A 22,053-nucleotide genomic window follows, 5' to 3' on the forward strand; every position below is an offset into this window, starting at 1 on the left:
CATGGCTGAAAGTCTGTGTTTCCTAACATTTGTGATGTCTATGCTTAGATCAATTCCACTGACCTGCTGTGGAAATTCAACCCCAAATCATACTGAACATCCCTCGTGCCGTAACATAAAGATGCCACGAAGAAAGAAACCCATGAACTACAGTAGGAGATACAAAGTCTGAATCAACTCAAAGAGCAGCAGCTTCACTTTCAGACCTGAAGCTTAAATGAAACACAATTAGCTGAGAGCTCTGCAGGTTTGGCCCAGTCAGCTGTGCAGGAGGAAACACAGCCCAGGATGGCAGAACAGACGCAGAGCTACTGTTCAACATCCAAAACAACAATGTCTCTGAAGCATTTTTTTCCTGGATCACTGGCTTTATGAATAGCAAAGCACGGGAGCGGAGCCTGAATTATTATAAGCAGAGAGAGACTCGGAGGCAGGTGGAAAGAGGATGATAAAAAGCGATAAAGGCAGAGCTACGCTCGCACCCGCTGATGGGGAATATTTAGGGAGGCCGTGATTCATTTTGAGAGGCTCACTTAACAATCCATATTAGATCCTGACCGTACAGATGCGTACGGGAGGTACTGCTCTGGCTGGAAAAGTGTCACCTGACCCTGAACACTAACAGCCTAACAGACAAAGGTTAAGAGCTCCGTATGCCTTCAGGTGGAAGCCTGGAACCGAACAACACACAGAAAAGAAAAACATCATCTATTTAGTGCTGATGCAAACACTTACTCCAATAAGTTCTCTGTCATCGATTTCACAGCCAGAGAGAATTTGTGTTCGATGCGCACGTTATTCAGCGCGACCGTTCACTGTGACCATCGCAGCTTGGATAAATCAATTAAAGTTAAAAATCAAATCTCATTTAATTTCGCCAGAACAACCCCCCTCAGCAGGAACGTGTGTCAGGGAAAGTTAAAGCTTTGAATAACAAGGGAGGAAGGAAGGATTCAGAAAAAGGAACCAAGAGTTCAGGAGAAAGGAGGCAGAAGAGACATGAAGACGGTCGGTGAAGTCAGCTTCTTTGTAGACGAATGGTGATCCACAGGCTCTCTGTGGCTTCTGCCACGTTCCCTCTTTGTGCAACTCAGGGTTCAACACTTCCATGACTGTAAGTGGTCCTGGGTGTGTTACTGTACCTGCCTGCTCCCCACACAGAAACCTCCAGAGAAAACAAAAAGACAGAGAAGTGAATGGCAGGAGCAGGAAAACAGGGTGACAGAGGATTAAGACAGTGTAGGAAAGAGGCGCTTCTGCTAACAAAGCTGGTGATGATGCGATTGAGGGCTGGAGAAGCGAGTGGAGGCAGAAACAGCGAAGGCTGAGGCAAACGAGAGGAGGCGGGGCTTGAGGATGGAAGCGAGCCACTCGCCTGTGCCAGTCTGTCTGCCAGCGATCAAAGTGACGGACGCGCCCCGCGGGACGGCTAACCGCCACGACAGCCCCGAGAAGCACACAAACACACCATACGGGCATCTATCACGGCAACACGCATCAGCGGCTGGACTTCACAGACCTGCTGCTGGCCCGCACATCCCCCCGCGAGGAGGCCTAAATCAGCGCCCGGCGCCGCCGCCGCGTTCGGCTGCTGCGAAATGCTCGATGGTGTCGTTCTGTGGGAGTAACTAACACGCATTACACTGGTGGGGCTCTCCTGCAGCTGCACAGAGGCCAGGACTCCGCCTGTGAGCCAATACCAGGATCAAGCACCCGCCCGGTTTTACTGCCTACAGAATGCTACGGGTTCATTTATCGCAGTGGCAGCGGGGACACGATTATAAATTGGGAGCCTCTGCATCAAAACAGCTGTATTTCATAACGAATCTGCACCATATTTGTGCCAAAAGCCTTTAAATTACAGCCCATTTTAATTGTTTCACGCCACATTAATTTGGGGGCGAACAGAGTCTAAAATATGAAAACTGCTTCACTATTCAGATGCTTATTGACCTGACTGTACTGCATTAGGGCTTAATTAAGGGCCGCTCTGCATTTGTCATACATGCTGTTTGCTGCTCTGACAGCAGGAGCCAATTACAGAGTGAAGCATGGGCCCGTTTGATTGGACAGCGGCAGGACAGGAACCCGGGCGGAGGCGAATGTGCTCAGATATCACATGTTGTCAGAAGTTCAATTTGCCCCCGGTGGCTTGTAAAGCAAACACCGCTTTCATCACTCAGCGACAGTCGTTTCTATCATTTCACGTTTAAAAAAAGCGCGACACAGCAAACACAGCGTTTTACGCTGTGTTTGCTCAACAGCGTTTTTTTTTTTTTTTTTTTTTTAAGCCGAGATGTGTCTCCAGTAGAGCTCAGATAATGGCCCCGCACTTTCAAAACTAAATGTAAAAATCAATGTATGGTGGCATTTACGGACTGTTCTGGAACTGCTGGTTTGAATAAGGGTGAAGCAAATGTTTCACAGGCTCCACAGGGCTGTGAAACCAAGACGTGAGCATTTTTATGAGCATTTCAGACCAACATTTGAAAGCTTTGACTTTCCTCATTTAATCATCCTGCAAGTTTGGCCTAATTAAAATAATTCAAATACTTAGTTAGTAGTTACCTGTTGCAGCCGTAGGCTCTAAAAGAATCCATTCAACTAATGAATCACATAAGACTATGGATTAACATTCAATCAGCAAAGTTAATTATGATCAGGCATTAACGCAACAATAATTAAGCCACAGTGATATGACTGATATCGGTCTGCATATTTAGTGCCTTCATTTGGGCACTTAAAGCAGTTGGACGCTAATCGTTGAGCTAATCTGGTCCAGACTTGTTCATTCTTCTTATCAGTGGCGAGTTCATAGTATTTAAAACTCATAATTTTCCGACTGGACTGCTCGTGCTCTCACAGCGTCTACTTTGCGCCTCCGCCTCTATTGGAGTCGTGTTTAATGAGCTCTCTGACAAGCTGCAATATTTGCATCTGTGTTTATGGCATTGGGAGGAATAGGTAACCATCGATTCTCATTCCTCCCGGCCCTCGTGATGTAATGCGCAACATCAAAGTAATGTCTTGCAGTAAATGCGTTTGTCTTAAAGGAAAAACAGCTAAATAAACCCACAAACACATGCTTCCTAACTGGGTCGTGAAGCAGCAGAATAACTTCGTTTTGTTAATTGATTCCACCAGTGTTCTCTATGATAGGAGCATAAAACCCGTATCTGCTCGGTATCTCATTGTCTCCTCCTTGTCTTCTTCATCCTCACAGCTTCCCTCTTTTGTGGCTCTAAATCATCCATTTAATTTCCATCCTCTCTCTTCTTATTCCTAGCACAGGTTGCCTTTCGTCTCTCGCGCTTATTTATGACACTTGTTGACTTCTCCTCGGTACATCTCCTCAGGGAAATCCCACTGCCACCTTAAGTGCTTTTCCATTTCTCTGAAGACTCAGGGGAACCTTTGTGAGATCAAACCTTCAAGGGCTGACAGAGTAAGTCAACAGCTAGGGATCCTCAAGGGGTACATCTTGCTAAGATCATACTCTGATCATTCAATTTCCGCTGCACAATTACTGTCCCAGTGAAGCAGGGACGTGTTTAGCCTAAATTAGTGTGGGAGCGCAAAAACAGTCTAGGAAACACGCGGCCAACCTGCCATTTTCACAACAATTATGTAATTTCTGCATAAAGCATGAATAAGCTTTAAGCCAGCTCCTCTTCCTCCTCTTTGTTCCTCTCCTGCTCCTCTACATATTCCTGCCTGCTTAAAAACATACTGTTTCCATAGAGACAGAGTTACAGCCTGAGAACTTGTGGTCAAGAGAGTGTCAGAAAGAAGGAAATCACAGGGCAGACAAACAGAGTTGCTACTGTTTAGAGACTTTAATCGAATGGTTAGGGAAACTGGACCAGACCAAACCAGGACATGGTGCTTTTATCCTAGAAAATAACACAGACTGGGAAAACACAACAATACTGTAACCATAGACCCAATAACCTAAATCTATTCAGGAAACCCTCAGCTGTACGTACCTGCAGGTGGAACCAGTTGACACCTTCTGGCATCAGCTTTCCCTGATACTGGGTCAGTGCTCAGGGTCACTGCAGCAGCGTGCACAGTTCTGTAGGTGTGAATGTGTATTGATTACACACATACAGCACATCTGACCTCCTGCGCCTACTGATACTCACAATCAGCCGGTCTTAGCCCTTTGCGTGCACCGTGCTGCACTGACAGGCTTCTGTCGAACTGCTTTAAGCACCTTTTTGCATCGGCGTCAACGTTTACGATGCCTTATCATGTTCAAACAAAAGACGTGTGGTGTTGGGGGTAAATAAAGGCATAAAATGAATTTAAATGATCTAAATAGAGACGCGAAATAAATGCGACCTTTTAAATCCTGCAGCCAGACCAATGGTAAATATTAACCAAAAACAAATTTTGGATGCATTTGCATATCATTCCCTCATGGAAAGACAAGCGGTGGCGTCATGACCAAAATAGTAAAAATGGATCTCTATTAACAAGGCTTCACCAGCCATGATGTCACACTGTGCACACAGCACCATGTTTTGAGATCAAGAAACAAAAAAGCTGAATATGATACTGAAACCCGTGCTTGTTTTTTGTCTGTATGCAGTAATGTATATACATTAGCTTCTGTGTACAGACAAGATGAACAAAGGGAAGACTGTGTGTGAGAGTGAAATCATATTTAAGGAGGCATCACCATCAGCAAAGCAGCAGGTGGTTTTATAAGGTTCAGTGATATTAAGTGATGTGCAGACTGCGACAGGTGACTGAGACTGTTTGTGTTCATTGCACCGAAAGTTGTACTGTTACTGTATAATATACTAATGCCTCACCTAAAATTCAACAGAAACAGTTTTTACTGGAGCATCGTTAATCAATAATCTCTCACCTCGTCTGATTTTACTATGTACACAAGTACCAAACACTGCTGCCTTCAGTTATTCCACACCATCGACATACTGTAGGATATAAAACCTCTCCCGTTTAGCTGGAAGCACTGCTCCTGTGGTCTCAGCAGGTAAGACACCGACACTAATAGTACTAGTACTAGTACTAGTCACCGCACTAGATTATTTATAATATTGATCAAGGTCAGTCTTAACTTAAAAGTTAAAAAAAAAGAGTTCAAACTTTCTACATATCCCACTAATCATCTGAACATTTCTTCTCCATCTTTGTTCATTTACATATAAGTGACGTCTCTGCTTTTCATTTAGCCTCTTCCCCAAGATGAGCCCTGTGATGCTACTTCTGCTTTCAGGTATTGTTAAAGACTTAATCTTGGTCTCTAAATTTGTAAAAATTGTGTGTTTTGTGCACAGAGGCATATTTAGGTCAGTGTAACATTACTAGAAACGTTTATTAAAACATGTACAGTAACAGCTTCAAATACTGTACATCCATTTACTTCCACTGTTTATACTTGTTTTTAGTTTAGCTTGTATTTTTGCCTGATCTAGTTTAACAGTAAAGCAGAACAGTACAGTAAATGTTATTTCTACATGCTATTAATTCTACATAAACAGTTATTTATTTCTACTGACTCCTTTTAACAGGAATCTTTCACTCAACACTCACAACAAATCGATTACGAGGTTTTAACATTACAGGAAACGGTAATTGGACTGTTGCAAATAATACATGCAATGAGAGGAATCAATCACTTTTGACTATCTATGATGAAGAGGACGTCACGTTTGTAAAAAGATTGGTAGATAACGATGAGCTCAACGTCAACACGTGGCTCGGTCTGCATAGGAATCCTAACACTGTTTCCACTTGGTCAAACGGCTCACCTGTCATATTCAATCAATCCAGTGCTAATGTAACAAATGGGGAGCAAAGATGTGAAGCTATTCACAACAACATGTGGAACGATTCTAACTGTTCAGACAGAAAACACTTCATGTGCCAGAAGGGTAAGTTTCAGTGTACATACACAAATCTATCTTACATACTGTTTAAATGACTTCTAATTAAAAGCTTATCCTGAATTCTCTCTGGTGTAATTTGCAGGTAGTGACTACAGCCTGATAGAGAATGAGTTGAACTGGTGTCAGGCACGAGACTACTGCAAAAAACACTTTCAGTCCGACTTGGTCAGCATCAGTAACGAGACACAAAACAATGAAGTGATTAGTAAAGGGCAGAAGAAGACATTTTGGATTGGACTCATGCATGATGAATGGAAGTGGGAGGACAACGGCTGCTCAACATACAGAGAATGGGGGGAACCCTCCAATTGGCAATCCTCCAATTACACTGTACAAAGAGATGAACGAATTCAACAACTGGGTTATACAAATAATGCCAATATAGTCTGCTCCACAGGTAAGCAAGAACCAAGTAACACTGAACTGCATCATTTCCCAAAATGTTTAAAGCTTCATGCATAAACAAACTACAGTGCATGGTTGTCCAATTCATTTTACCTCTGATCCAAGAATTGTAATACACACTAAACATTAAACATAAAAACATTTGATAACACTGATTATTATTATTATTATATTTACTGATGGTATAGATGCAGTTAACTCAACATCTTACTTTCTCCATCTCCTTGTTTCCAGGTGCTGTAAGAATCAAAGTCATAAACTTAGATTTCACATGGGAGCAGGCCTACGACTACTGCATGGCTAACCACACACGCCTGCTGCAGATTGAAGATCAACACGACCAGGAATCTGTTAAGCAATGGCTAAATGGCACAGATTCAAACAATACATTCTGGATCGGACTGAGGCAGAGCCGTGTCTTTGGGTTCTGGATTTGGGCTGACAAACCAGTGGATTACGACCAGTGGGTGAACGACACGATACCTGAGATGCCCAGGTCAAAGAACTGTGGAGTCATCAAAACAGAGGACTACAAGTGGCGTGATGAAAACTGTTGGTCCCCCCACCCGTTCCTTTGTGAGGAGGACATACATGTCATACACAGATAAGCGGAACTGACTAGATTGTAAAGCAGAATTAAACTGGGCTAATACATCATCACTGTGAATGAAACACAGCAGCACATTATTTGTCTTTTTTTTATATAGTTATAGTTAGTTGTTAAAAACAATGTTTGGGGTAGATTTACAATATGTGGCTGTACTGTATGTTTCCTTTTGGTGTGTGTGGGGAAAGTCTCTCTTTCTAAACTGTGTGTATTTGTTTTTATTCAATTTCACCTGAGGCCAAATACACTTGTGATTTTTGCAGATGCATATTTTAGTTTTCCTTCTTATTGAGTCTTTTATACTGTACATACAAGAACATTAGAATGAAATACAAATGACACCTACAGAAATGCACAAAATAGACCAAGAAGAAAAAACAGCTATTTACACTGGAGGAGACTCCAGTACTGGGAGTAAATAATGAAGCAAAGAGCGGAAGGGAAAGGTCTGAAGCTAGAAATCAGGAAGACTGGACAACATCCAGGTCCATTATTCACAGCACAGACAAAGTTGAAACGAAGGCTCAATCCGTCACGGCCTCACTCATCATTACAGGCCATCATACAGCTCACAGTGTGAATGTGTTTGGAGGCCTCTTGATCATTGCTCATCCAGGGAGATCAGACTTTCTCTTGACTTGTCGCCGAGCTCACTCCTCTGACCATAAAGCGATGAGCTCGTACAAGTGTGTGATCGTAGCTCATCGAGCCGAACCCGAGCTTTTCTACGCCGTGAATCAAAGGCTAATGAAGATTCTGACTTGCAGCCAAGCACATTTCTTGGTGCGGAGACAGCATATTTTCATTGGCAGGGATGCGAAGATGAATGACAGCCCAGCCTGAGTCCTAACACAGTCGTACAGGCTCCACCAGTAAGAGTCAATGGAGTCAGGATCTGTCTGTAGCATTTCCTAAATTATGCAACAAGAGGCTCAAATCTGGGGACAGTACATGAGCTACGTACAGTACAGCTACTACGAGAAACACTTTACTTAATTAATGGTGTCAGAAAGGTCATGATTTTTATTGTTGAGGTCATAGACATTCATTATGTTAGAATATGTTGCTAAAGTTTTGGCATTATATTTATAGTAGGAGATGGTTCTAATGTGTTGGCCCCATTATTCCTTTTAATGAACTCCAATGCAACTGCATTGTACAGGTGTCCCTAATGAAGTGGCCAGTGAATGTAGATCATAGAAGCTACGGGAATAAAATGCATTTTGCATCTTGGCTACAACCTGACTGTCCACATAAACTATAGAGGAAAGCAAACATTAGGGAAGTAAAAGTATAAAAGGACAGAGGGAGGGAGGAAACCAGGAGCAGATGGAGGGTGGGAAAGCGAGATGAGCAGTGGGGCCTGTCAAACTATTAACATCATGGTGTGAGCCCAGGGCTCCTGGTGGCACAAGAAATGAGTGGACATATTTAGCATAGAGCTCCAAATGTGTCCCCACACTCACACAGTCTGCAGCCTGCGAGCATCCCAGACCTGAATGCAGGACCACACAGAAGCATCAGAAATATTTGACCAGCTTTCATCCTATTGGACAAACTTCTTAACCTTCAACTCAACAGCAACTACGTGCTGCACATGCTAGCGCCACTAGCTACAGCGGCTAAAACACTTTTAGTGGGAATGTGCACGTGCGACGACGCCTTTTTACGCCGGCTGCGTCAAATTAGCAATTGGCGTTGACTCGCTAGGAACATGTTACTATTGTACAACCTCCCCAGAGCTCAGCTGTAAGAGCAGAATCACACGCCGCCGCCTGTGCGTGGCCCAGATTCCTTCCATGCGCACTCACCAGCCAACAGGCGCATCTGTGAGCTTGCTGACTCTTTTCAAGTGGTCTTCTGTCTGCCTTGTCTGTGTATAGTCGCTTACTTTCATAGCGGATCACACCAAACCAATGTCCCGGAATCTTTTCTTTTCTGCTTAGACGCTCTAATAAAACGCAGGGGTGTGTGTCTGCTGCACTTCTACAGCAGGTGCCGGTCTGAGGCCTTTGCTTCAGCAGCTGAGCTCTGTTTTAATTAGTTTTCTAGTCTAGACCCTGATAACCTTTCATGAGATTTCTGCTGTTAAGGCTGATTTCACAATATCTGTATGAGGAATGGTATTTTAAATACGCGAGGCCGGCCATCAGGCTGCTATGGGTCCTAATGCAGAGGTACTGTAGATTTGTGACAGTGCCAGCATCTGTTTGTGGGGCTCAAACTACCAATATTCACCTCCCCTGCTCTGTTCATCCCTGTGTATTCACACACTGGTGTTATGCATCCTACTCAGCCTCCCTGTTGCAGAATCGGTCACGTCTCTCGGCGACTTTTAAAAGCCTCTGACAATATAAATCCCATTTGTGAGTGTGTCTGGTGTGAGTGTGTATCTCTAAACTTAACAAGATGTGGAAATGTGTGTATTGGACTGATTTCCCAGTCAAGGAACAGCCATTGTGTGCTGTTTATTCCCCTGATATGTTCCCACATTATCCTCCAGAACTGGATTCATTCAACCCATTTACATTCCGAAGCTATTTTTTTGTGTGTTTACAAATCCTTCCACAGCTCACAAATGCTTCAGCTGCTTAATACAGACCTCGTCTCCTGCTCGCACACTGCAGCCAGCCACAGCTGGTGAGGGCTCCATCTATAAGGCAGCAATAAAGGCTACTGAAGTGTTTCTGTGGCTACAGTAGTAAATGAGCATAGCGGGCGCCGCTGCCTCGGCCGCTGCAGGACGCTGAATGGAGCGGGGAAGAGCCACAAACAGAGCAATATGCATGTTTGAGTGACTGGAAACAAAGCCACTTGTCAACGGATACAAAAGGTACAATGGGCGTGAATTATGTTTATGATCACAAGGTGAAATCTGGGTTTGGCGATTATGAAGATGATGAATTATTTATATGCATATTAAGTCATTTTAGATGTTACGAAATCCTGTCTCTGTTGTATAATTGTTGACATTTAGAGGAAGTAAAAGGAGCAACGTGAGCTTGGGGGTAGATACTGGTTGTTAAAACAAGAGTCACCTATTATTCATGGTCAAGTTGAGCAAGCGGTGAAGGAGCTGGTGGTAAACAATAATTACAAGTCAAACACACGACTTACTATAGAGGTTTTCTATAAATGACATATTGTGATGAGGCTTTCACTTGACTCGCCACCTACAGCTAATTACAGTCATTTGTCAATCATAGTTATATTTAAAGCACGTTTACTTTAATGCAGCACCTCGTCACGACTGGAGTTCAGTCACTACAGTCATAATTTTTAATTGCCAGCGAATGAACAATTACAGCAGCGCGTTTAAAGTGGCCTGCTTCTGCAAACCAGGCCGCGTGTTGTTGCAACCGCAGCCTGTCGGACTCTGGTGTGCGCGGCAGGATAAGCACATGTGAGCATGCACATGTATACGAATGCAGAAGAGAAAGAGTAGCACACACACACACACACACATACACACAGACCTGATTGTGTTTAAAGGCTCGCTGCTGAGCTCAGCAAGCATGCAAGCCTGGCTCATTACCCACTTTTTGCATGTTGTGCTCATATTCCACAACTCATTAGTGACTCGTAGTATTTATTGGGACACCCTAAACACCCTATTTGCATTTAATTATTGGCGAATAAATATCTGTTGGACTGACTGATTAAATGGAATTACAGCGGCATCAAGCATGAAAAAGGGCCACAGAATGTCTGCATTCAAACAACCTTATATCAACAGCTAACGTACCAACCATATGTTTTGTATTGAAGCAGTTAAAAATGGAGCTTATGAAAAGTAGTCCATTAAAGCAAATTGTGTTATAAATATTTTACATTTATCAGAAAAAAATGTGTAACATTTAACATTGATGGTCTATGTCCAGAGAAAACTAAAGCAATATGTGTTGTGGTTGAAAATGGTCATATCCTACAACACCCAGAATGCATTTTGCAAATTGAGTCAACCCCCATTGAAAATTGGTGAAGTTTTAGTATAAGTATAAATCTGAAACGGTGATAAGCGGCTCACGCACTGTTTTTCCCACTGCAGGTCCAGACGGCATGAATTCAATCACTGCATCTTTGCCTGCTTAATACTGAGCCTCATTTCTAAGCCTCTCAGGTGCAGGGTCTTCCCTCCAGCACTCACCCCCTCCCTCGCTGCTCCCCTCTTTAAATTCTTCACGTTGCTTCCAGCCTGTGACTGTTTGCGAGCACACTGTGACTTCAGCGATCTACCTCAAATCCTTTTTCTTGCGCGTTTCGTCCTTTACCCAAGTTAACATCTCTTATTGGTCTCTCCCTCTGTTTATCCATGAACAAGTCCTTCCACGTACAGTATGTAACAGCGGACATACACACCCACACTCTTCCTACTCCCCTGTCTTCGCCTCATACTCTGGCTTCTCTCATTATGACACTGTCCAAGTTACTCTGGGATTTAGAGCAGAACATCCTGCTCCTAAAGACAAACCAGTGAAGAATTATGAGAAGGAAAGTTAATGCCTTGTAAACTTTAATAACTCCTGACAGTGAAGTTAATGATTTAGTTCACGTGTTTGTTCACTGCGTGGTTTTTGTTCATAGTCGTTGACGCAAATGAGGAAACACACTCTCACATGGAAACTGCTGAGCCTGGGCTCGTGTTTGGTGGTCGGCTGAGATAACAGCTGTCCTCTAACATGGGGCAGACGTGAAATCTTCCACCAACACAGGATAAATGCTTCAAACCGCTAACGCCTTCGCCGCTAACACAATTGAGGAGAATAGATGAAATTGCAGAGGATGTTGAGAGGCAATTGTTTGAGAAGCTTAGTGAGTCCCTGTGGCACAGCGTTCAAGTGGATGAGTCCACAGATACAGCAAGCCGGGCGATGCTGCTCGTCTGAAGCGTGTGATACATCCATCAACACGACTTTCGGGAGCATCTGTTTGCCGCTTTATCACCGCAAATCATCTGTCGGAGAACGTCCGAGACCTTTGATGAGACGGTCGGTAAACGGAGCTGGCGCTTGGCGTGGGCGCGTGAGATGATGCTTTCCGGCGTCGCTGTGGATGTGAGAAGGTGAAATCACTGCGTGGTGAGACGCCATTAGAGCAATGGCAGAGTGCATTATGGGTGAAGCGCTTAAAATGCAACAAGTGTGAAAAAAAAACATTCAAAAAAATACAGGAAAAAGACAAATATAGATATAGAGCTAGTGAAGGTTACAACGACCAGAATAAGTTCCTACATGCTCACATCCTCAGACTCTCTTCTATTTTCTATACGTGCTCAGTCTTTCATATCAAAAATAATCTCTTAAAAAGTGTCATAAACCTGAAATCGTAAGCCAAGAGAGGCGAACAGTAAGTGTCCTGCATACTGAACAGTCCCTCATGCTGCTTTTATTCCTACATCACAGGCTAAAAGGGGGGAATCAAGCATTAAACACCCTGTTGCCTTCTCTGTGCAAATATTGTATTCAGGCTTAGCTTAAAAGGCATCAGTTTGTCTCTAGATTAAAGACGCCACCTTCACATTGAAGCTCTTACTCACAGGCATGATGTGGTTTGATAGAAGGGGTGTGTGTCAGATATTCAACTACTACTGTAAAGCTGCTGTTTCCTATTGGTTCTGTTTATTACGGTGCTCTTGCACTTCCCCTCCTTCGCAATCATGCACCCTCTCACCTCACACTGGTTTATTTCCCCCCCTTCTACTCCGTCTTCATACCAACTCCATGAGTCGGTGGGCAAGCGTGCGTGCAAGGCGCCGCAGAGTTCAACGTGCAAGATGAGCTGCATGCCAATTACTGCTGCCACAGGGGGCGACCGTTCAACCTGGACCCATGTGAAATATTCATTCAGCCCAGCTTTCTGTCACACGCACGCACGTGCACGCGCGCACACACACACGCACACACTCGCGCACACGCACACACTCGCGCACACACACACACACACGCACACACACACACACACACACACACACACACACACACACACACACACACACACACACACACACACACACACACACACGCACAGGCTGTAGCCATTGGGGCAGAGGGTGTGATGAATGATTGCAGATAACAGGAAAAAAAGATGCACTGCTTCAAAAGGATTCTTGGCCTGACTGCGTCTTGATTGCAACACAAGGACAGTGAGTCACGCTCACCTTGAAAACATACACATTTTTTAAACATGTATAAAGGATAACAACCTTTTGAACTCAGCTGTTAATATTTGACTCTTTCCTCCTTTTTGCTTTTCCAATGTTTTCTTAGTCCTCTGGACCTTTTATTTTTGTTAATCTCACCTCACGTTCTGATTTTACATCATCAGTTTGTTTGATAAGTAGACAACAAGCAGGACTGTGGCCACAGCCACACAGATATCCTGTTTCCTGTCATGAAGCCCATAAACATACTCTGCATTACTTCATCTTACTCGCTTTGCCTCCCATGTCAGTACATCCCAGGCTCAGGCAAAGGCACAGACCCCAGAGGGTGAAGAGGACCCCCCACTGTCACTGACTCCCAGAGGGAAACACCTCCTGTACTCTCACACAGGTTGTCTGGCTCCAACTTACTCTCACTCACTCTTTCTGTGATGTGGAGAAATATTAAATATGGAAGAAATCAACATATTTGAACTAAGCTGAGTGGATTTTGGTCTTAAACATTCGGAACGATTATACAGATAATTGAAAAAACAAACAAGACAACTAAACTGAAAAGCACATCTTTCAAATTCATCTACTGCTTTAATTAAGCCGTGCGCACTGCTCTCATTTAGAAGAGCTAAAGTACGAGAGATTGCTTCTTGTCATTTGTCTCATAATCTATGAACTGTATCATTTCACATCAGATTTATGATTAGAGATACAACAAGCTCGGCTTGTAGAGATGACACAAACTGAAATCTGTCTCATTTTGTCTGTAAAGCATGTGCCATTGTATTGTAGCCTGACAAAACATGATGCCTGGCCGCACCCTTCAACAGCGTTTAAACAGATTTGCATTAATTGGATTGACTTGAAGTAAGTTCTATCTTAAAGTTTCTCTAAGGTTTGAGCTGATGTGATCTTGTAACTTTTCATTATTATCTCTCATCAAGTCAAACACTGAATTGGTCCCTATTAGTGCTAATCAGCAGTAGCACATGTTACCTCAAACAGGGGTCCCGGTCCACAGCTGAGCAAGACTACCTGTATGTTCCTGCCAAGTTCAAATTCAATATTCAATAAAAGTCGCTACACAGGTAGTAGACTGAACGCTGAACCTCGTCAGCCGCGTGTAATTACAAGCTGCAGTAACTAATCGTATTCAGCCAGGAGAGATAACGCTGGGAGGATTAGCTCAGGTCTTAGTCCTGCCTCACCACCTGCTGTCTGGTGAGCATAATGATTTCACTCACCATAATCATTGTAGCAGTTACCCAGATTTTGTAATAAAGGGATGCTGTGTAGCCGTGTATTGTGCGTAAGTGCTGTCTCCCAGGGGGGTTATGAATAGAAATGTGCCTTGCCAAACATAGTGTTATCAAATTGCTCCTGCTGCCCTTTTGCAAATTTGCACACGCGCTCTCACACACAGACTCCAGCCTCCTAATCACACTGCAGCAGCAGCAGCAGCAGCAGCAGCAGCAGCAGCAGCAGCAAGGGCTGGCAGTGTAACAGGGTTGATAGATGTCGCCCTCTTACATAGAATCTGATTTGGTCAAAAGGAGGAGAGCTGCCCCAGCACTGTGTCTCTATCCATTATTGATTAGAAAGGCTAGTAGTAGAGAGTGTGTGTGTGTGTGTGTGTGTGTGTGTGTGTGTGTGTGTGTGTGTGTGTGTGTGTGTGTGTGTGTGTGTGTGTGTGTGTGTGTGTGTGTGTGTGTGTGTGTGTGTGTGTGTTCTGGTAGTCAGAAGGCTGAAGAGGGAGGGGTAAAAGTTTAAAGCCTATACAAGAGAAGAGAATCTGAATGAGAAATTACCTGGAGTCTGTCCTGTGATATGAAACATTACAGTGTGATATTTCATACAGTCACTTAGTAAATAGTGTGACGTACGCAAGGTTGAAAGTTCATTTGTTTTTTTAACTGCAAAAATGCTTAGTTGGAAGCAATGCATTCTGGGTAGTGAGGATGGAAACCAACAAACAGAGCTCAACCAAACTGATACACACTGACACCATTTTGAGTTACCAAGTAAACACTCTGCTTGGACGCTTCCTGTCATTACACCCAGCATTAATAATCCTTTTAGCTTTAGCACAACTAAAGCAGCAGAGACAAGCGAAGCACAGGTCAGTTCCACTTATAGTTCATGAGACACTGATTAGTCGCTGCCTTGACACTATGTGCTTTCCATGCAATGAAGTTTCTCTCATACCTGCCTTCATTAAAACTTCAACATAACCTTCCCCGTGTGGCTCTGTCTTTCACATTCAATTTCAGGTCTCGTCTTTGTTAACATGGAGACTGGAGCAGAATAAGCAACGCTATCAGATACAGGATGACAATAAACAAGAAAACTAAATCAAGCACGTCCATATTAAATAAATACATATACTTTACAGCTCGATTCATTAACTTTTGGCCTCTTCCTCAGTCTGTTTGTGGTTTAGTTATATTTTAAGCAGTGGAGTAAAAACAATGCCATCATCCACTCACATCATTTGCATAAGGTCTGCTCTCCTTGTTGAGTCTGTGCATGTTTATGAGCTCGTGTCTTTTGCGTAGTCCACTTTTACAGGTAGCCAAAGAAAGCGGAGCCTTCGCCTGTCGTAGTTTCCTGCGTTACACGACCTGACCCTGCTGTGCAACGATCACAAACACACACACTGACATACGCAACAGTCAACTCAATGACACGACCAATGGGCCTGGCTTGACATGACCGATCACCTGGCCTGCACTGAGATACCTTTTGGCACATTTCGAATGGTCCCCCTGTAAAGGGGAGTGGAGGAGTGCCATTTCAGCCATTAGCCCAAATGCCTTGACACGGCAGGGGCAGAGGAAGTGGCCTGGACGTGTAAAATGGTGGTTCCACAGTGGCCAATTCTTCCGGGGCATTCACGTTTCAGAATCCGATGCCATTACGATAATGGGCTGGGGCTTTTAAGGGTACAGCCCATCTGACGGCTAAAACGCTTCTGCTATTTCACTTCTTTACTTGACCCATTCTTCAACTGTTTGAGTGCGTAGGAACAAAGTGGCTCATGATATGTGTAAAGATTACAGCACTGACTGTAAACGCAGCACCTGAAGGCACCTCCTCCCTCTTATTTGAGTCAATGGCTTCAAATGTAGTGAAGCCGTGGACCAGCCCTCACTCCTGTACGTGTTGTTCCTATGGTTACTGAAATAGGCGCTTCACAGAAGCACTCATTTACCTTTACATTAATTTGCACTATGTTGACTGGTCTCTATAACGAGCAGCTTCGCAGCCCGCATGGATGACGCACAGGCTTCTCCTCTGTGGTGAACACACACGGCTCTTTACGACAGAGCGCTTGTGATAAGTTGTGGAGCGTGAAAAGGTTAAGGTGACCTGGCACTCTCCCCACAGCGGAAGGAGGAATGATGGAAGGTGTCGTATTTGCTTTTATTCAGGGCAAATCCATTCTTGATGTTGACGTATTATACAGAATAACACAGGGGAGCGTTTGTACTTGCTAGTCCCAAGCTCTTAATAAGTTCATTGAAGACTTAAATGCATCAGTAACATCCACTACATTAATCTCTCTCTTCTCAGCAGAGACTTGGTTTTACTCCAGCACTGAGCCCACACTGTTTGAACAGTCCATAATTATTTTTAAATTAGTTGAGTTGAAGGTCTATTAACAAGAAAAAGGTCCATTTGCTTCTCTGATAATGTTCTGTGAATGTTACCCAATCTGCTTTTATTCTCACGTCTCAGTCAATGGCAGCCACAATAATAGCTAATCTTCCAACAGTACAGTGTACGATATCCTTCCTCCGGCATCCAAGTCACAAGCTGAGAAAATTGTTTTACACTCAGTAGGGTTCCCCCGACTCTGAACCTGTGTGAAATTTTTATTTTAATTATTTTTGCAGGAATCCTTGGCTGAGAGAGTCGACTCTGGCACCGAATGCACGGCTTTTATTTGAATCATGCTGCAGAGGTAAATTTCTGCCAAGCTGGAAATCTGTTTAACATATTTTGCAGAAACTCCCTCCAGGAGAAGACTTTTTCTTACTTTCTTGTCACCCTTTAATAAATCTATCACTGTTAAGCCTTAATTTCAACAGTTTCTTATCTGCTCAAATGTATTCTAAGTGATTTATCACATAATAGTTGAGATCAGGCAGGCAGGTCGAAGGTTTAGGGTCTTTGGCTGTACTTGGAATAAATTCTTATATAGAGAAAATAGGGTTCTGCTGAAAAAGACCAATAGTACTGTGCATCTATAGAAGGCCGGTGTAGTACATGGTGACCGAAGAGGATGAAAAAACTACGGCTGTGTTTTTTACAGGCTCAGCAATGGAAATAGTAGAATTTTACACAGGGTGTTCAACACTGTCCCATCCCTGTCAGTCACCTAGAACAGAACATAGAAGAACCCATCTAAGGTGAGAGTGGAGCTCAGCATCTGAGTGATGCTCAGATTTACACCTGCATTTATTCATTCATTCATTAAAGTGCTTTCTAGGAGTCACACATTCCCTTACACTGATTAGATTCCAATGCAGTGAAATCGTGAAATCAATCATTTGCCTTTGTTTATTTAGACCTAAAACAATTAAAGTGTCTCTGCCTTATGATGCATGGGCTCATTTATTTCACGCAGTTAAGTGCCGTGCATGTTTATTTGGAAGTAAGATGTCGTGAACAAACTCACAGCAACATCTGCTTTAACACACAGTTCTGGGGAGAGACGGAACAGAAAGCGTAACATCATGTATCACTTTTTGTAATTTGTATTTACTGTGAATTAATGCTCTTGCCCTTGTCCCCTCTCTGCCCGTACGCTGTCTCTTCCTCCATGTCTTTACTATCTATCACGCAGATGAGCTGGATTAATGCGCCGCCTCATTCCTGCACACGCACTCACTTACACTTTAATCCAGTTCATTTGCACACTGAGAGGCAGCTGAACTTGAATTTATGCCATACTGTACTGTATATACACATGGAAACTAAGCTCAAACATGAGCCTAATTGTTTCTCAATTCAACTGATTTCTGCAATCCAGCAGACGTTTAGTCTTAAAATTCAGTCTCTTTGATTTGGACTATTTCTATGCCCTAAACATTCAAGAATTTTAGAGTTCGCTGGGTAAAAAAACCTTTGAAGCCCTTTTCAGATTATGGATAAACAGTCTCCAATGAAATAAGCACTATTGAATCTTTTATTGATCAGAACACTCTTAAAAGGTCAGACTCAAATTTCAGAAGGTTCGGGCACATTTATCCCACGTTATTTTACAATCAGTATTGATGTGTAGCAAACAGTAATGATTCAAAGACATTCACCCCAGCACAAACGGGAGAAACTCAGCCCCCTGCTGAGACACCCATCACCTGATCAATGGGTTACTATCAGACTCTTATGATGCAACTCCATTAGACGTATGATGAAGTATTGACGTGCCATCCGTGACATTTGACCATCCCACAAGCAAGCAGCAGTTCATCTTAGGGGCACCGCTGCACAGCTGGCATGAAAACTGGGTTTGGAAATGCAAATTCAATGTTTTGGGGGAACTCGCTAGCTTTTGCATCCATGCAAAAAAGTTTTAATGTACCATGAAATTGTTGTGACCACTGCTCGTGCAGTCGACAGAATGTTAATCTGTTTCAGAAAACAAGCTTAACAAATGAAAAGCCTAAAGTAGAACTCAGCTGCTGTTGAAAAAGTTACAGGTTGTACATAGTACACGTCCAAAGACATTTAACTTCTATCCCCTCAAATATTTTAAAGGATTTTTACTTGGTAGTTGATGGCATGCGATGACATTTCTCTAGTTGATTGCGAGGCCCTCTGTCTGGCCCTGATTGAGCACCTTGGGGAGTTTTAGCTTGTGCCTGTCTCACTATTTAAAGAAGCATTAGACTCTGTTTGACCTTTACGTCGGTTGATTATAAAGAGTAGTCGTACTAATAAAACCATTCCTTCTCATTTAAAACCTGTCCCCGTCCAGTCTCTTTCTAAAAGCCTGAGCTCCCCATCTCAAGGCTTTGTGAACGTGCTTTACACACATCTTCGTACTGGGGCCAGAAACAGAGAAAGTATAAAAGCTAAGTTTGTATTGCCTTAGCTTTCCGTCTGAACCCACAGCATATAATTCTTGTGATTTGGTGCCGACTGACTGACTGACTTGAATTGAACGCAGCAGCCTTATGCTGCTAGCGTTTTGTTGTTGGGTCCCTGTTTTATCTCCTTTGTTCTTGTGCATACATTTTTAATCTGCTGGTATTTGATGTGTAAAGCACTTCGGTCAACTCCAGCTGCTTTTAATTAGTGTTCTACACTTAGAGCGTACGTGTGCTGTTGTCACGGCGCTCAGAACCCACCTCCAGCTCTTTGACAGCCAGCGTACTGTAATCTAGTCCCTTTATAAGGTTGTCTTGCAGAAACGATACAAAAGCAGAGCTGCAGCCTAAATGCTAATGGATGCAGGCTAATAATTTGTGTCATCACACTAACACTGCAGATTTGCCGAGCAGGTAACTTCATCGACTCCTTATTCATTTATTATTAAGTATTTGAAATGTGACACCCATGGGTAACTCTGCAGTCCCCCCCCCCCTTGTTCTCCTCCTCTACAACTGTGTCCTCCTTTGTTCAGTGCTTCTAAACTGTAAGGAGAAAGTTCAGGTCAGCACCAGCGACAACAGAACAGGCGCCCATTGTTCGGCGACAAGGGGCTGTGACAAATCACTGCCAAAACCTTGTGTGTTGCACTCTTGAGGACAATGGAGGACAAGATTGTGTGTCAGCTTCATTTCCACTGTCAAGCCTCTCTCTGGCAAAGCGTGGAATGAAAAGCAATTACGTTTATCAGGGGTACGTGTGATTTGAAATTAATTCCTTTTGTCAACCAAATAGAGTGCGGAGAGTGTTTTTTTCTTCACAGTTGGATTGACTCATGGAGACATGAAGTCCACAGCAACACTCAAGTTCTAATTATTTCCTGGTCTTCCCCACCTAAAGCGCGTCTTTAACACCTGTCCTTATTTTAGACACCAGTTATGCCTTGGCCTCCCGCTGGCAGGCAGCCAGGAGCCAGTGGCTCTGCTGTGGGTTGATGGTGCGCCGGCTTCCTCCGTCTCATGCTGTGACGTGCACTAACTGGGATCAGTCTGATCCGTAGCATTTGTAGGAGGACTTTTAGTGACTTCACTGGGAGTCGCACACGGATTTAGCCTGTTTGCTATTAGCTACTGGCCCCGCTGGCAGGAGAGAGACATGAGCTAAGAAAGCAGAGGACCATGTAAATAGCACCAGTGGCACTGGTGAAGCCAGAGAAAGAGCTGCCTGAACCAACCCAGTCCTGATTCCCTGTAAGTTGATTTTCAGGGGGTGAGCAAGGCCCTGCTGCCACCAACAGTATTGGGTTTGTTCCTCAGGAGGAGAACAGGAACAGTTAGTCTTAGTATCCAGGATCTTACAACTCTCAGCATTTGACACATGGGAAAAATTTCTGCCTTCTCCTCATGTAATTAGCATCTGTTCTCACTGGATAAGAAATCCATTAACACTCTGAATTATGTGAATGCTATTTAAATTCCACCAGCTCTTCCTACAAACACCCAGCAGTGTGTCTACTATAAAAGGCCATCCAGCAGACCCCCGCTGTGAAAGAAGCAGCTCCTCCTTTAGCATCCCCACGGCGTAGCATGCCAGCTAATATTTACAAAGGCACGTGCTGCAGCAGACGTTAACATGTAGCAAGCGCTAATTAGACGCCGGCCATGCCCCCGTGAAGTGCGCTATAAACTGGGAGGTGTTCATCCTCTCCTCCCTCTGCCATCACCTCGTTTCCACCCTCTTTGTGGAGGCATTAAACCATATGTAGCTGTGAATAAACAGAGGGATGTCCCAGTAACAGGTGTTTGCTTTTAGTTTCTTTTCAGATAACCATTCTCATTTACTGTGTAATGTTTTTGCCCGTGTGTTCCTCACTTTGCCTTTTATCATATTTAGAGTGCCCCTCCTTTCCTCCCGCTCTCCATCCTGAAACTGCGCCGCTCTTCCATCTATCTCCTCACAAGATTTAGGGCAGCCATCTCCTCCAAAGCCGTTCGCCAGATGCCGACACCAGGCAGGCAACACGGCAGCTATTAACAGCTCAGCTCTGTGTCAATTCGGCAGATGCTCGTATAGGTGTTAGCCACAGACTTGACACCTTTGCACCTCGTAATCCTGTCAGTATGTGACCTCAGAGTCGTGCAGATAATCTGTGCCTGGGCAACAGATGTCTTGTTATGAAACCAGAGGAAAAGGACATGGTGCTATTTCCTCATCCTCTATTAGTCACATACGTGTTTGGGCTTTATTTACCAAACAGCACATCAGTGGATGGATGCTTTTTGACACAGCTGACATTTATGCACACGGAACACACAATTCGGTAACTTCCACACCAACAAAGATGGTCAAACCAGGATAAAGCATCTCACTGTGTACAGATGAACTCAGCATGTGTCGTTTTTTTAGATCAAGAAGTGTCCTACAGTAACATGATTAGCAGATGGTGTTTTAATAAAGCTCCGTATTCAGAAACGTAAGAAGTGCACCCAATAAAACTGAATTCAAAACCTACACTCAGCTAATAAAGCTCAAAGTAAAACCTGACAGACTGACAGTAAGAGGCAGTAAAACTGGAAAGGCTTTGGATTTATAAAAATGCATAATTTAAGAGTAATCAGTGTGTTAACTGTTGCTAATACAGTAGACGTGTATTTGTTAGATTTAACAGTGTGAGCTCCAATGTCAACACTTGACTTCACTGAGAACCAAAACTGGAAAAGTGCCCACACCGGCGCCAACCAGCTGTATCTTCAACAGGCATCCAAACATCTGTAAGAAGCAGCATCCGTATCACTGGTGAGTCTATTTAAGGTAATAGCTTCCCCTGGTACAGGCCATCTGACAGAGCTAATTACGCTAAAGTCTCAGCT

The 22,053-nt window shown here is 43.6% G+C and overlaps 1 protein-coding gene across 1 annotated transcript; it reads left to right on the plus strand.

The window, feature by feature from the left end:
• Positions 1–5,232: 5,232 nt before the first annotated feature.
• Positions 5,233–7,413, plus strand: LOC114862856 (lymphocyte antigen 75). Its single transcript, XM_029163587.3, has 3 exons — positions 5,233–5,906; positions 6,004–6,318; positions 6,561–7,413. The coding sequence occupies exons 1-3, from the start codon at positions 5,855–5,857 to the stop codon at positions 6,932–6,934; spliced, it is 741 nt and encodes a 246-aa protein (XP_029019420.1). The 5' UTR covers positions 5,233–5,854; the 3' UTR covers positions 6,935–7,413.
• The last annotated feature ends 14,640 nt before the right edge of the window (positions 7,414–22,053 follow it).

Source organism: Betta splendens, chromosome 9, assembly GCF_900634795.4.
Source record: "Betta splendens chromosome 9, fBetSpl5.4, whole genome shotgun sequence".
Taxonomy (NCBI): domain Eukaryota; kingdom Metazoa; phylum Chordata; class Actinopteri; order Anabantiformes; family Osphronemidae; genus Betta; species Betta splendens.

Excerpts from the sequence above, each read along its gene's own strand:
- LOC114862856 (XM_029163587.3), top strand. The coding sequence starts at position 5,855 with ATGTGGAACGATTCTAACTGTTCAGACAGAAAACACTTCATGTGCCAG. Across the intron at positions 5,907-6,003 it reads ACACTTCATGTGCCAGAAGG|GTAGTGACTACAGCCTGATA; the intron begins GTAAGTTTCAGT and ends TGTAATTTGCAG. Across the intron at positions 6,319-6,560 it reads CAATATAGTCTGCTCCACAG|GTGCTGTAAGAATCAAAGTC; the intron begins GTAAGCAAGAAC and ends CCTTGTTTCCAG.